The 16,965-nt window shown below is 43.8% G+C and overlaps 1 protein-coding gene across 1 annotated transcript in view; it reads right to left on the reverse strand.

The window, feature by feature from the left end:
• Positions 1 to 16,965, reverse strand: part of CRYBG3 (crystallin beta-gamma domain containing 3) — a 130,876-nt gene that overhangs the window by 1,582 nt on the left and 112,329 nt on the right. Inside the window, exons 18-21 of the mRNA XM_084875401.1 lie at positions 9,045 to 9,184; positions 6,706 to 6,829; positions 1,920 to 2,078; positions 664 to 823 (exon numbers count right to left, since the gene is read on the reverse strand). Of these exons, the coding sequence (XP_084731527.1) occupies positions 664 to 823; positions 1,920 to 2,078; positions 6,706 to 6,829; positions 9,045 to 9,184 (583 nt within the window). The remainder of the gene's footprint in view (positions 1 to 663; positions 824 to 1,919; positions 2,079 to 6,705; positions 6,830 to 9,044; positions 9,185 to 16,965) is intronic.

Here is a 16,965-nt window from a genome sequence, read left to right on the forward strand (position 1 = left end):
GAAAAGATTATTTCTTCACACGGGTGCTCAGCCGTGCCCACCAGCTATTGTCCAGCCCGTGGTTTGGGTGATTGGCATGTCGTTACCAAGCGGCTGAAACGGGAAACTGAGTTCACAGGCTGAGCTGTTCTTCACCTCATCACGAGCACCGCAGCCGGCGAGCACAGGCGCCGAGAGCCAGGGGCCGAGGCTCCGGCTGAGCCAGGCGCTGGCCGCGGCCGTCCCGCTAACCCGCCTCACGGCAGCCCTGCCCCCCCCCCCCCCCCCCCCCCCCCCCCCCGCCCCGGCCTTGCTGGAGGAAAACAAGGTTACACACTCCCCACGGTTTCAGTGAGGGCTCTTAAGGACTAGAGCAATTTATAGCAAACAGTCAGAGATGTTTCTTTCAAAGAAACATTATATTTTATGGTTTGATATTCAAATGTAAAAATGTTCTCAAAGATCACAGCACGACAAGTGTAAGTTTTACGGCTGGTTAATGAGCAGGAGCCTCAGGCAGGGTCAGGCTTTTCCTGCTTGACCCACGTGGCTAAGTGTTTTGTTTGTCTTAACTTTTTCCAGACACAATTTAAAATGACTTAATCTCTCTCTTACACATAGTGACTTCCTTCACCAGGAGAGGGAAGAGGTTTAACTTTAAATGGGACCCCGCAGCACGCCCACCTCTCACATCGAGGACCAGCTGGTTGCCGAGACAGGAGCTGATGGTGCCGTTTTTGTTCAGCCTCCACTTCTGCCTCAGCTGCCCGTGTTCGGCCCACAGGGCTACCCTGGCTCCCGGCGTGTCCCGGCCGCCGATCACATCCAGGCAGGTGTCGCTGGCCTGCAGGGTTAAGAAATGCACGGGCAGCACTGTGTTTGCTAAAATACCTTGGGTTGGGTCCCTTTTCTCTTTTCAAATTGAAGAGGAAGTTTATTGAGCACGTTACAGAGGCCGGGGAGGGAGCCAGCTGGGCTGGGTGGGCCCAGGGAACGAGGTACAGGAGCAGAGGAGGCCGGTGGAGCTCGGCGAGGGAAAGGCCTGGGGGCCGGGTGCTCCGGGAGCGGGGGCAGCCGCTCCTTTTCTTCCGTGTGAGCAAACCGCAGACATTAGTGACTACGCCCCGTCTGAAAGGAATACCATACCTATGTACAGTATAACTTCAGTAAGCTTTCAGAAAGTCTTCCTTATCCCTGAGGAGAGGAAATGGTTTAGAAATAAACCTGAAACAGAGGTACTTGCTTTTAAAAAGATGCCTACATCTGACAACAGATGTTCAATAAATGTCTGCTGGACTGAAATTACATGTTAAGTGCCTGCTAGCTTAAAAGTTTTAGCTCAAAGAACTTAGTTTTCTTAATGCTTTTCAATTTTGGTGAAGCATGAGGTGAAAGTAGACAATCCACTGGTGAGACGATACAATACACTTGGACCATTTTAAAACGTTTATTCTCAAGGCATCAGACACGGAGGGGTCTCAGAGAAACAGAAACCTAGATTTTATTTTCTAGGCTTTCTCCAGTGACAGCTCCTCTCTTCTCTAACCACTTCGTGGTGCATTTTGAAAATGAGGAGGCAGCACCAGGTTTGGAATCCCAAAGGCAGCCAGCTCCACTGGGCTCTGAAGGAGCAGCTCACGGAGCAGCACACGCCCGGCCTGGACCCGGGACTCCCCATTGGTTCTGAAGAACCACTTAGAGCACAGTGTGTTGTCATCTTAGATTTCTCTTTAAAACAGAAACTGAATTTTCTAGATCGAAAACTTCTCTAAGTCCAGTTCACTTTCATGTATAAGCACCAGTATTTACTGGTATGTAGTCAGGGGGACAGACTGTTTCTAGGAAGTTGCGTTAGTTTCTCACGCCTGTTGATTTCACAAGATTCCGGTTTCCAGAAGAACAAGCCAAACCCACAGCAGGGCCCGTGTGCGGCCGCTCACCTTGGATTTGAAGAGGCCGCGGCAGTAGTGCCAGACCTGCGTGCTCTTCCCGCTGTAGGGGGCGGTGCACACACAGGCGGCCCGCGCGTCGGCGGCGTTTCCGGTGACCGTCAGGTACTCGTTCTGGGCCCGGTTCTTGATCCTGATGTACACTGCGGGCTGCGGCGGGGAAACAGGCATTTAGGGAAAACCTGTTGGATGTGGAGATCAGTCCTTCCAAAGTGGCGGCTTGGAGGGGGGGAGGGAGGGATGATGGGATTTAGCGTGTCCCTGTCAGTTTCACTCAGTCCCTTTAGCAAATATATATATATATAAATTAATATTTCCTACTAGCAAATCCTTACACCACTGAGCACAAAGCTCCAACTTACAATCTCTATTATATTTTTCTGAAAAATGCCCTTCAGAAGAGTAAAGGGAATACTTTCCTTCTCTAGAATTCCTTGTGGACGGGGCGGGATTAGGGACTTGACAAGCTTAATCCAGTAGCTGCTCTGCTGTGACGGGAGGCGGGGAGCAGGACCAGGGCCGGTGCCGCCCACGAGGACCCGGCGGCTGTGTGCAGCCCCAGACCCCCGCCCGCGCTGTGACTGAGTGCCTGCGACCGCTGAGGGCGGACCCCAGGAGCTCTCCTTGTTCTCATTCACACTTCGCTGACCTTTACACTGTTCATTAAAAACTGGGTAACAAAGGACTGCATCCCCGGATGTGGAATATAGAAAGTTTTAAAATATTAAATCTAGGACTAGCCTCTCAAGACAATAGGTAATAAAAAACTTAATACTATATGCTTTCTGGGCTACTGTATTATCTGTCAGTATTAATAACCAGGACAACCCTTTAACAAGGTATAATTATGACCTGAATTTTGTCAGAAAGGTTAACACGGAGGTGGAGAAGCCAGGTCTGTGGGCACCAGCCCTCCCCTCGGCAGGATGCTGTGAGGCCTGTGCTGAGCAGCACTCAGCGCCCTCAGACGGGGGGAGGCCAGGCCCAGAGGAGCCGGGAGCACTCGGCGAGCTGGTGGGAGGACAGCACATGGCTGAGGTTCCGCCAAGCTGGCCTCAGTCCCGGAACCCAGGCCTCCGGTCTCCGAGGGGTAACAGAGGACCCTGGCTCAGGCGTTGCCTCCCAGTTAGAACCTTGCTGAGTGCTAACAAGTGGTCTGTTATGTAATAAGGGAGGACTTTCGCTGTGAAATTTAAGTGCCAGGTCAATGCAACAAGGTATCACAGCAAGAGCAGCAATGGCTGTTCTACCTCAGCCTTTGTGACAAATCGGTGCAAAGCCGCTGGAATTTGGCACATTGCTGCCATGGGTAGCCTTCCTAAGGAAATGAACACTTGGAACACTTAAGTAAATAGACAATTTTTTTTAATCTGGTCATTGAAAGCAGGTGAAAAAGACCTCTACTTGGCAAAATGTTCTACATGTTTCAAACTGTAACTTCCACATTCATAATATGACAGTAACATATTTAAATTTCTATAATCCAGCCTGGTTTCCCACTGCAGTTATTCTTTTTTTTAATCCTCACTCGAGGATATTTTTCCCATTGACTTTTAGAGAGAGTGGAAGGGAGAGGGAGAGACAGAAAGAAACACCGATGTGAGAGAGACATCAATTAGTTGCCTCGTGCATGCCCCTGACCAGGGCAGGGAGGTACATGTCCTTGACCGGAATTGAACCCGGGACCCCTCAGTCTGCAGGCCGACACTCTATCCACTGAGCCAAACCAGCTGGGGCCAATTATTAATTCTTGAGGCTTCCTTATATCGTTATTAGTTTCTTACCTTGTACATGTAAGAAACCAGGCATGACCTTCGCAGAGGACAGAGTTCCAATTATGTTAGGAACAAACATCCCAGGTTTACTCAATTAACTCAAGCCAGGCACTAATTACCCTTATTGCACACTTGTACGCTGATGCCTCTGTAATTAGACTGTAAAGCACTGATGTGCATTGTAAGTGCTTCAGTGACTCCCGATTCCCAACCTCAAAGAGTCGCATTGTAATTATTCCTTAATTTCTAGGCAAGAATATGAATAAAGCAGCACCAACAGCCTCACCAAAAGGACAATAGGCCTACAGAACTGTTTTAGCAACCCAGGATTCCTTGGCTGGGTTTCAAAGCTGTGGCCTAAATAGACAAGAAAAACAAACCCTGTTAAAATACTATTTTGAAATTAAATGCTTAACCAGAATAGGAATCAGGTATTTCCTAAAGCACAATGCAAGAATTACATAATGTTAACTGTCAAAAAGCTTCTATGTAAAGCAAGAGGCTGTTGTCCTAGTTATCTTTAACTCTCAGGGCCCTGGGCAATGGCAGGGACCTCCTTCCCCAGCAAGGAATCCCTTTCAGAGGTGAGGGAAACATTCTTGAGTTTCTAACAACACAGAATTAAACGTTATTGAATGGTTGGTAAAACTACCCGGAAGTTCCACTTCTGCCTTGCTTTCCCCCATGTGATTACCCATCATCCTTTGTGCCAGGAGGGAAGAATAAGCAGGTGAAGGTCAGGAAACCCTGCACCACCTTCTCTGCCAGGAACGACGCCCATGACGTCCGAGATCTGTGGGAAGAGCATCTCTGATTCTCTCCAGAGACATACGAATGGTACTTGCAAGATAAATGTGTTATTATAGTAACACGAGCCAGGAGTGTGTCAAGTTCTTCATGTATCTTATTTAATCCTCACAATGACAGTGGGAAGTAAGGACTGCGGTCACTGTCTCACCAGTGAGGAGTCTTAGGTGCCAAGAGATGAGGTGACATTCCAGCCCAAAGTCACATGCTTACAGGTCACTGGGCTACGATGTGAACCAACGGAACCAGAGTGGTGGGAATGAAGGCGCGCGCATGTGTGTGAGAGTGTGTGTGTGAGTGTGTGTGTGTGTGTGTGTGTGTGTGAGAGAGAGAGAGAGAGAAGTAGCATGATCAATTAGATCAGTTAAAAAAAATAAATATCTATTTTGTTGATTTCAGGGAGGGAGAGGGAGAGATAAAAACATCAATGATGAGAGAATCACTGATCGGCTGCCTCCTGCACAGCCCCTACTGGGTAGCTGAGCCCAGTGCCGGGAGCACAGTGACCTCTGTAAACACGGATCTCTCGGAGGAGAGTAGGGTGTGGTTGCCTAAGAACACAGATTTTAGAGGACAATCGATTTGGTTTGAATCCTGGTTCTGACACTTGAATGATTCTTGCCAATTTGCTTTACCTCCGGGGCCATATTTTTTCATCTAGAAAATGAGAAACACACTCCGGCCTTAAGGAGCTGTGGTTGGAATCAAGTGAGGAACGGTCTCTAAGGGTTAAAGTGCAAATGGCATATCCACTGACCATGTGACCCAGAGTCTGTGGTCCGCCGCTCCTGAAACCTGAACGTTTCCACGTGTCCACACTGCCCTTCTCCGCGCCAGTTCTGCCTGTATTTTATGTTACTACTAGAGGCCCAGGGCATGAATACGTGTATGGGTGGGGTCCAGCCAGCCCGTCGAATCATGGCTGATTGGGCCAGGCTGGCCTGCGGGAGTGTCATGGACGGTTGGCCGGCTGGTTCCGCCCCCTGGTCAAACTCCCGATAGATGGGATAATTTGCATATTAGCCTTTTATTATATAGGACTAAAAACCCAATGCACAAAAATTTGTGCAAGAATAGGCCTTCCTTCCCCTGGATGCTGGCACTGGCTTTCCTCTGGCACCTGGGACCCAGGTTGGCTTCCCCTGGGCTGCCCGCAGGCACCCGGGACCCGGCTTTGTCAGGAAGGACCTCCAGAAGATGTCGGTCTAATTAGCATATTGCCCTTTTGTTATTATAGATTTAGAACTGGACATTTTATCCCTCAAAATGAAGCTCCACAAAGGCAGAAGTCATGCCCATCCTTCATTCTCCACAATGCTTTCCATGATGCCAAACATTCATCCGTTTTCACTTTCATTCCTTCATTAAATGAGGCCCTGAGCTCCTACACTGTGACAGGCACTGGGGCGACGCAAAAAGCAAACTCTGCACCGTGCCTGCTTCCAGGGGCTGCAACAGAGTGCGAGCACCACTCCGACCATAACTACCCGGTTACAAACCGCATGCGGGGCTTGGAGGAGAATGAGGTCTTTAGGATCCGGCCTCAGCTGGGAGAGAGGGAGACACAGGCATCACTGAGGACCTGGCAGACAAGCCGACTTCAGAGATGAGTAGAGGCAGCCAGCAACCAATGAAGGAGAACCCGACAGGGCAGACCTGTGCTAGCCGCTGAGGGGGCCGCTGGATGCTGGAGCGGGGGGCAGAGTGAGAGTGAGGAGAAGACTGAGCCAGGAGACTGCAGAGGCCGCGGAGCCAGGCCACTCGGCCCCAGGAAGAGCGGTCACACCCTTGGTGCAGGGGGAAGCTTCTGAACAGAAGACTGCCAAGCACCAGTGCCACAGATGCGACTTGAATTAAACTGCCAGGACCTGTCCTGAGTATTCTACAAATGGGGGAAACCCAAATAGAGAGTCTAAGGAGCGCAGCCTCAGAGTTCATTCTCACCCCATTGCTTGCTGCAGAGCTTATAATGCCTTCATTTTCCATGAAACGGGAAATTTGGACTGAAAGCTACAATCCAACATTGACAGAATTTTATGAACTGGCTAAAATCTACAGTATTGCCTCGTCCACTCACCCTGCTACATAAATGGCAAACTGAGTGAAATGGCCATTATTTCAGATGCTGCTGTGGGTTATGCCACTTCTACTGGGAAACCGAGATGCTCTGGATGGCGTGGTTCTTTTCTCCCTACCTGCTTCATAGGACGGAGGGAACCTATGGTTTTCCACCCGCTGAATGCCGTCCAATTTGGGATCTCATTGGGTGTGAGTAGGATTTGTCTTCCCAAGAAATTGGATCCTTCATAAGCTATCCACCTGTATGAGAGGAAAGAAGAGTGAGGACTTCAAAACAAAAGGCAGTCCCCGTATTACACCAGCTGGGGTCCGTTCTGTAAATCTGACTTTGTAGGTATTTTTAAAGGAAAAAATATGTAATTCTAGTTTTTAACAGAAAAAGCAGCAATGACCAGGAAAAAGCCCACTGGACAGGCGCTCAGAAGGTTTGGGCTTGTTAGGACACTGGTTCCTGTTTCCAAACAAGGTCCCCTTCCAGCTCCAAAACACTGTGTTCCTTTGGAATGAACACGAAGTCATTTTTCATAACATTTAAAAAATATATATATATTTATTGATTTCAGAGAGAGGAAGGAAGAGGGAGAGACTGAAACATCAATGAGGGAGAATCATTGATCGGCTGGCTCCTGCATGACCAACATTGGGGATTGAGCCCACAACCCAGGCATGCGCCCACAACCCAGGAATCAGACTGTGATCTCCTGGTTCATAGGTCAATGCTCAACCACTGAGCCACACAGGCTGGGCCCTTGGTGAGATTTTAATAGACTATTTCATTATATATCAATCTAAATGAATTTCACAGTTGAAAAGCTGATCAGAGATCTGGAATAATAAGGGGATTAAACAAAACTAAAAACTTGTCCTAGTCTGCATGCTCAGTAGTTAGAGCATCAGCCCACACACTGAAGGGTCCTGGGTTTGATTCCCACTCAAAGGCATGCAACTGGGTTGCAGGTTCAATCCCAGGTGTGGGAGACAACTGACTGATGTGTCTCTCTCACATTGATGTTTCTCTCTCTCTCTCCCTCTTCCTCTCTTTCACTCTCTCTAAAAATCAATGGAAAAAATATCATTGGGTGAGGATTAACAACAACAATAAACTAAAAAAACCGCCCCCTAAACAAAACCTGCCACTGAGGTCGGCAGCTGGCTGTGCACTCGCAGGATTCCATAGCCATGGGTAGGAAACCGTGCGGACAGCCTTCACTATTCCTACGCTGTGTTCCCATCTCACAGTCCTGCACCGTGAGAGTAGGTGGGTGATAAAAGACAAGAAATAAGAAGGTCAAGGGACAATGGCACCAGTTCTCTACAAATGAATGAAATGAGACGGTGCCAAGTCTCCTGAGATGAGGCCATAAACATCAGTTCCACTTGGGAATGTGAAGAAAAGAAATGTATAAAGATGCTGTCAAAGGTATGTAATCAGGGATATGGAATTCAGCTTAAGGTTAAGTGTTAAATAACATACTGGAATATAATATGGGGGTTATTATACTTAATTTATGTTTAATGAACACCAAACCATGTGAAATGTTTGCAGAAAAATTGTAAATTGCTATTACATGTGAATATTGCAAAAGCCGTTTATGATAACAGTTGACTTAATTTTCAAATCAATTTATATTCTTGGCTTTTCCCCCCTCTTTCTTTACCCTGATATTTAAATACGCAAAGCATTATTACAAAATTTGAAAGTCATAAGAAATAAAAACAATCCTCTTCACATTAATCATCGAGGCTGTGTGTTCCTTTAGTGGACGTTGGGTTCCCAACACCAGCTGTGCAGGAGCAGGGCAGGGGAGGGCAGTAGGAGGGGAGAAGGAGGACAGAAGGAGGACATAGGGAGGGCAGGGGAGGACAGTAGGAGGGGAGGAGGACAGAGGGAGGGTATAGGAGGAGGGCAGAGGGAGGGCAGGGGAGGGTATAGGAGGAGGACAGTAGGAGGGGAGGAGGACAGAGGGAGGGTATAGGAGGAGGGCAGAGGGAGGGTAGGGGAGGGTATAGGAGGAGGGCAGAGGGAGGACAGAGGGAGGGCAGGGGAGGGTATAGGAGGAGGGCAGAGGGAGGGCAGCAGGAGGACAGCAGCCTGGGAGGCAGGGTCAGTCAGACCAGGGGACTGAGCACGGAAATAAGTTCCCCGGAGCAAACAGCTCTGGGACGAAGGAGATGTCAAATCCAAACACGGGGACACCATCGTCTTACAAGTGAGTGCAGCCCGTGGCCTGCACCGAGCTGCTGTTTAATTAATTAAGTTCCTCTGAGAGGAAGGGGCTCGATGGTTGTGGTCATCTGACCGACCTGCCCTGTGACCGGGCGCTGAGCACAGGGCAGCCTTCCCTCCCACGGCTCCGCCCAGAGGCCCGGCCCGCCGTCTGTCTCCCCCCGCGATTATAGGCCAGCGGCGGAGGGGATGGCCCCTTTCCGCTCGGCCCCCCCGCCCCATACTTACAGCCCACTCTTCACCCACACGGACTGCGTGTAGAAGTGCAGGTCCTTGTTCAGAACCGAGTTCACAGCCTCTTCCAGGTGCAGCTCCCGGCCCTCGCAGTGCTCCAGCGCGAAGAGGCTGAGGGAGGGCTCCTCAAAGACCTGCCGGGAGGAGGGCGTCAGCGGCGCACGGACCCGCCCCCTCGGGGTCTGCTCTGCCCTCTAAACACGTCCTCGCCAGACTGCACCGGCGACAGTCATTCCAACAAATAAAAACTACCCGAACCTCAAGTTAAAATTGACGTTTCAGAAAACAATCTTAATTTCATAATAAAAATGACACCTGCTTCCAATCACATGTTAAGGGCGGGTTGTGCTGTAATTTGGCCACCTGCCAATGCTTTTAGTTGGCAACAGAATACACATGGAACAGAATGGCACCCTCCTTCCCCAGGAGGCACAGCAGCAGCCACCGAGGATGCAGACTTTATGGCTCCAGGTTCTTAAAAACATTCCTAGGAGGAAGAATCGCGGCTGTCCCGACAAGGGCGGATCATCTGGAAACCTTGGCACCTGACCCCCTTCACCCCCTTGCTTCTGAAAACTAGGGAAGGACTGCTCAGTTGGGCTTATCCGGGGAAATTGCCTTCCTGGAAACAAGGGATCGGAGCTTTAGAAATAGTCTGGGAGCCAGTTGGCACTCTGCCAGCTAGAGCCATAGAGAAAGAAGGCCAGAGCAACCAAAAAGACTGGGAGGTCAAACCAGAAACACTGACACCTAAGAGCTGAATTACAAACTGCTTTTTTTTTTTCTTTCTTTTTTTTTTCTTTTTTTTTCTTTTTTCTTTTCTTTTTCTTTTTCTTTTTTTTTTCTTTTTTATTTTTATTAATCAAAAATAAATGGACACAAATAACTAAGATATAGCCTACTTAAAATTAAGGATTACCTTACAAAACTGAGGTGCAGTGGAATGCTGGGAACTGCACGTCTGTCTGCTCCGTGAATCAGGCGTGCCAAATACAGTAACAGAGGAAGTGAATGACCACTACTGGTCTTTTTTATGCTAATTTTGCCATTCTTTATTTTATTTTCAGCTTTTAATCTTTTATTTAATTTTCACTTTTTTCATCTTTTACTTAAGAAACGAATTTTTTTTCTTTTTTCCTTACTTGATTTTACCTTTTCAATTATTACATTTTTCAATCTCTTTCATCACTATTACTACTGCTATTTTGCAATTTTTGTTTCTTTTTCCTTTTTTTTTTCCTTTTTTCTTTTTTTTTCCCCCCTCTCCACTACCATTTTATTTTATTTTATTTTTTTTTACATTGGGAGTAACCTTCATTCTATTTTAATCTCTTCTATATCATCATTCAACCCTTTCTCAACTTGACCTTTACACCATCACTCTCGTACTAAACTTTACCCTTTTAGTCTCCGGTTTATCCTATCCCTTGCCTGCTTTAGTTTTTCCTCTATTCTTTCTGCATACTCCCTGCTAAAGCTCTCACTATACTTATAGACCTAAATTCCAACCCCTGACCCAAGTGTATAAATATCATTCTCTGCACTATATTATCTAGTTAAAAAAAAAAAGAAAAAAAAAAAGGTTCTCCTCTTTATCCTTTTCTCATTGTTTGTGTGATGGTTGATTATTGTGAATTTTTATGCTTTTTAGTGAAATTGTTATGCTTATACCTGTGTTGTTATTGTTGCTTTGTATTTTTTTTTTTTTTTTTAAATCCTCTGTTTTTGTTTGTTTCTTGTACTTCTGTATATCATAGCCTTACTTAATAATAGTGGATATTGTAGTTTGTATTGATCTCCAAGTATTGTTACTGGCATTGGCTGGGTTCAGTGGTTGTTCTATGGCAATTTTCTCCACAGATATATAGTTTGTCTCCCATTTCTCTTTTAGTTTCCTTCTTCTCTCTCTTTCTTTCTCTCTCTCTCTCTTTTCTTTTTTTCCGTTTTCCAACTTCATTTTGTCATTACCTTTTTTCCTTCTTTTTCTATCTCTTTATCCCTCTTTTTTTTTTTATCTTATTTACTTATTTTATTTATTATTTTTAAAATTTTTCTTTATTTTATTTTTACCTTTCTTCCTTCTCTCCTATCCCCCAATTTGCCTTTCTCTAGTGGTCACCTTTGTTGGAGGTTATTAATATTGTAAATACATTCCTGTTAAGTGCCTCTTGTGTTGTACCTGGTAGTGTTGTAGTTTGTACCTTTAAATCAACGCAGGGGAAGAAACACCACATAACCAGACATCCTGAAAAGAGAGGCCATGGGGAGACAAAGAAATAGACCACACATGAAAGAAAAGCAGGCATCACCTGAAAAGGAAGTAAAGGAGTCAGAGGCAAGCAGCCTACCAGAGCAAGAATTCAGAATAATGATCATAGGATGGCTAAAAAGAATGGAAGAGAAATTTGACAATCACCAAGAAGAAAAGAGGAAGAACCATGAGGAATTGAAGAAGAGCCATGAGGAATTGAAGAAGAACCAAGAATTGAAGAAGAACCAAGAGGAATTGAAGAAGAACCAAGAAGAAATGAAAAATGACATCACTACCATGAAGAACTCAGTAGAAAGCATCAAGAGTAGACTAGATGAAGCAGAGGACCGCATCAGTGAGCTAGAAGACAAGATGGAAAAAAATACCCAATTAGAGCAGCTTCTAGAAAAAAAGATTAAAAAGCAGGAGGAGAGCCTACGGGAGCTTTGGGACAATACAAAACAAAATAATATTCGAATAATTGGGGTTCCAGAAGGAAAGGAAACTGAGGTAGACATGGAAAAAGTATTTCAAGAAATAATGACAGAAAACTTTCCTGAGATAGAGAAGAAAAAACCCACACAAATCCAAGATGCTCGCAGAGTCCCAAGCAAAATAAATCCCAGAAAAAAGATGCCAAGGCACATTATAATTAAATTGGCTAACAACAACGACAAAGTAAGAATCTTAAAAGCAGTCAGAGAGAGACAGAAAGTGACATACAAAGGAACCCCCATCAGACTAGCAACTGATTTCTCAACAGAAACATATCAGGCCAGAAGGGAATGGGATGAAATATACAAAGTCATGCAAAGGAAGGGTCTGAATCCAAGAATACTGTACCCAGCAAGGCTATCAATCAAAATTGAAGGGGAAATCAGGAGCTTCACAGACAAAAAAAGACTGAAGGGATTTATATCCACCAAACCAGCAATGCAAGAAATGCTAAAGGGTCTACTGTAAAAATAAAGAAATAGGAAGTGAAGAAGGAACACAGTTATAGAATAAAAATGGCGTCAAATGAGTACCTATCAATAATAACCTTAAATGTAAATGGATTAAATGCTCCAATCAAAAGACATAGGGTGTCAGATTGGATAAGAAAACAAGACCCATACATCTGTTGTCTACAAGAAACCCACCTCAGAAAAAAAGATGCACACAGACTGAGGGTGAAGGATGGAAAAAAGTTTTCCAGGCAAATGGAAATGAAAAAAAAGCTGGGGTAGCAATACTTATATCTGACAAATTAGATCTCAGAGTGAAGGACATAACAAGAGATAATGAAGGCCACTTCATAATACTAAAGGGAACAATCCAACAAGAAGAAATAACCCTGGTAAATATATATGCACCCAATACAGGAGTACAAAATACATAAAAAAAAAAAAAACTGCTGGAGGACATTAAGAGAGAGATTAATAGCAATACAATCATAGTAGGAGATTTTAATACCCCACTGTCACCCTTCGACAAATCATCTAAACAAAAAATCAGCAAAGAAATATCAATCCTAAATGACTCACTAGACCAGATGGAATTAATTGACATCTTCAGAACATTCCACCCCAAAGCCACAGAATATACATTCTTCTCAAGTGCACATGGGACATTCTCAAAGATAGACCACATTTTGGGACATAGGCAAAGTCTCTTCAAATTCAAGAAGATAGAAATCATATCAAGCATCTTCTCAGATCATAATGGCATAAAACTGGAAATTAACTACAATAAAAATAATCCAAAGAAATCAAACACATGGAGACTAAATAGCATGCTATTAAACAAGGACTGGGTTACCAGAGAAATCAAGGAAGAAATTAAAAACATCCTGGAAACAAATGACAATGAAAACACAACAATCCAAAATCTATGGGACACAGCAAAAGCAGTTTTGAGAGGGAAGTTCATATCCTTACAAGCCTATTGCAAAAAACTAGAAAAAAGGCTAACAAGTGATCTAACTCTACAACTCAAAGAGTTAGAAAAAGAACAACAAGAAAAGCCCAGTGTAAGCAGAAGAAAGGAAATAACAAAAATCAGAGCACAGATAAACGACATAGAGACCAAAGAAACAATACACAAGATCAACAAAACCAAGAGCTGGTTCTTTGAAAAGATAAACAAGATAGATGGACCTCTAGCCAGGCTAACCAAGAAACAAAGAGAGAGGACCCAAATAAACAAAATCAGAAATGAAAGAGGTGAAATAACAACAGACCCCACCGAAATACAACGGATTGTTACTAAATACTACGAACAACTCTATTCCAACAACCTGAACAACCTGGAGGAAATGGACGTATTCCTAGAAAAATATAATCTTCCAAAACTCAATGAGGAAGAATCTAAAAATCTCAATAGACCAGTGACTTGGGAAGAAATTGAAACAGTCATCAAAAAGCTTCCAGCAAACAAAAGCCCAGGGCCAGATGGCTTCACAGGAGAGTTTTACCAAACATTCAAGGAAGAACTAAAACCTATCCTCCTCAGACTATTCCAAAAAATACAAGAGGAAGGAACACTTCCAAACTCCTTCTATGAAGCCAGCATCACTCTAATACCAAAACCAGATAAAGACAACTCAATGAAAGAGAATTACAGGCCAATATCTCTCATGAACATAGATGCCAAAATCCTCAACAAAATTCTAGCAAATCGACTCCAGAAGAACATCACAAAGATCATACACCATGACCAAGTAGGATTTATTCCAGGAATGCAAGGATGGTACAATATCCGCAAATCAATAAACGTGATACATCACATTAACAAATTGAAAGATAAAAATCATATAGTCATATCAATTGATGCAGAAAAAGCATTTGATAAAATCCCACACCCTTTCCTGTTAAAAACTCTTAACAAGGTGGGAGTACAAGGATCATACCTCAACATAATAAAAGCTATTTATGATAAACCCACAGCCAACATTATACTCAATGGGCAAAAACTAAAACCATTCCCTCTACGAACAGGAACAAGACAGGGATGCCCACTCTCACCACTCCTGTTTGACATAGTACTGGAAGTACTAGCCATTGCAATTAGACAAGAGGAGGAAATAAAAGGCATCCAAATTGGAAAAGAAGAAGTAAAGTTATCCTTATTTGCAGATGACATGATATTGTACATAAAAAACCCAAAGGACTCCATTAAAAAACTAATTGACTTAATAAATGAATTTGGCAATGTAGCAGGATACAAAATTAATGCCAAAAAATCCATGGCATTTCTATACACCAACAGTGAAACTACAGAAACAGAGGCTAAAAAAGCAATTCCATTTACCATCGCACCAAAAAAATTAAGATACCTAGGAATAAATTTAACTAAGGAAGTAAAGGACCTATTTGCGGAAAACTACACGACACTGAAAAAAGAGATAGAGGAAGATGTAAGGAGATGGAAGAACATACCATGTTCATGGATTGGTAGAATCAACATCATCAAAATGTCCATACTTCCTAAAGCAATCTATAGGTTCAATGCACTCCCCATTAAAATACCAACAGCATACTTCACTGACCTAGAAAGAACTCTCCAAAAGTTCATTTGGAACAATAAAAGACCCCGAATAGCCACAGCAATCCTGAGAAAGAAGAGTAAAGTAGGAGGGATCTCAATGCCAGACTTCAAACTATATTACAAAGCTACGGTTCTCAAAACAGCCTGGTACTGGCACAAGAACAGACATATAGATCAATGGAATAGAATCGAGAACCCAGATATCAACCCAAATCAATATGCTCAATTAATATTTGAGAAAGGAGGCATGAATATACAATGGAGTCAAGACAGTCTCTTCAATAAATGGTGTTGGGAAAATTGGACAGACACATGCAAAAGAATGAAACTAGATCACCAACTTACACCATTCACCAAAATAAACTCAAAATGGATACAGGACTTAAACATCAGACGGGAAACCATAAAAATACTAGAAGCATCCACAGGCAGCAAAATCTCAGACGTATGCCAAAAGAACTTCTTCACGGATACTACCCCTAGAGCAATGGAAGCTAAAGAGAAAATAAACAAATGGGACTATATCAAAATAAAAAGCTTTTTTACGGCAAAAGAAACCATCAACAAAACAACAAGAAAGCCTACGGTGTGGGAGAATATATTTGCAAATAATACCACTGATAAAGGTTTAATCTCCAACATTTACAGACAGCTTATACAACTAAATAAAAGGAAGATGAATGATCCAATTAAAAAATGGGCAATGGACCTAAATAGAATATTTTCAAAAGAAGACAGAAGGAAGGCCAAAAGGCACATGAAAACATGCTCTAAGTCGCTAATTGTCCGAGAGGTGCAAATCAAAACAACAATGCGGTACCATCTCACACCTGTCAGAATGGCCAACATCAACAAATCAATAAACGACAAGTGTTGGCGAGGTTGTGGAGAAAAAGGGACCCTCGTGCAATGCTGGTGGGAATGTAGACTGGTGCAACCACTGTGGAGAACAGTGTGGAGTTTCCTCAAAAAACTGAAAATGGAACTCCCATTTGACCCAGTAATCCCACTCCTAGGAATATATCCCAAGAATCTAGAAACACCAATCAGAAAGGATATATGCACCCCTATGTTCATAGCAGCACAATCTACAATAGCCAGAATTTGGAAACAGCCTAGGTGCCCATCAGCAGATGATTGGATCCAAAAACTATGGTACATCTACACAATGGAATACTATGCTGCCATAAAAAAGAAGGAATTCTCATCATTTGCATCAACCTGGATGGAGAACATCATGCTGAGTGAAATAAGCCAATCAATGAAAGAGAAACACCACATGACCTCACTCATTTGTGGATGATAAAGAACATTATAAATTGATGAACCAAGAGACAGATATAGAGACAGTAAAACAACAGGCAGACTGTCGAATTACAGTGGGGAGGGGAGGAAGATCTGGGGGAGATAGTAGATCAACCGAAGAACTTATGTACATCTATATAGGTTCAACCAATGGACATGGAACTCTGGGGAGGGGAGGGTATGTACGGGAGGGAGGGAGGGAGGGGGGGCAAAAAAAAATCAATAAAATAAAATATATTAAAAAAAAAAAAAAACATTCCTAGGAGGGAGAAGGAGGCATTTTTAACTGAGCGATAACAACCCACAGGGACAGGGACAGGGACAGGGATGGGGTGATCTCTGCACTGAAAGTATCCCCCAAACCTCACGTTAGACAAGAACAGCATCAGCACTGCTCTTTCCCCTTCCTTAGCACATGCAAGACCCTATGCGAGGAGACTTTTGGGGGATGAGAAATCAAAGCAATTAAGATCTATTTTGTGGTAATTATTTTAAAGTCTTTTGTGGGCCAAAAATGTTTTTCTCTATTTTTTTTTTTTTGTGTGTGTTTGTGTGGAGAGTGATCAAGATTTATTTATTAAGGCAAATTAATTCTTTTGTTTTTCAAATGTTTGAAACCTTAGGTAAGTCCTGGCAGAGACGTGGAGAAAAGGGAACCCTGTACCTGTTGGTGGGACTGTAATTAGTATGGCCGCTAATGGAAACGCCTGGAGATTGCTCCAGCACTTAAAAAGAGACCTGCCGTACAACTCAGTAATTCCACGTCTGGGCATTGATCTGATTTTGAAAACAAAAGCACACTAGCTGGAAAACAGAGGTATGCAGCCCTAT

Source organism: Pipistrellus hanaki, assembly GCF_964339955.1.
Source record: "Pipistrellus hanaki genome assembly, chromosome: 2".
NCBI lineage: Eukaryota > Metazoa > Chordata > Mammalia > Chiroptera > Vespertilionidae > Pipistrellus > Pipistrellus hanaki.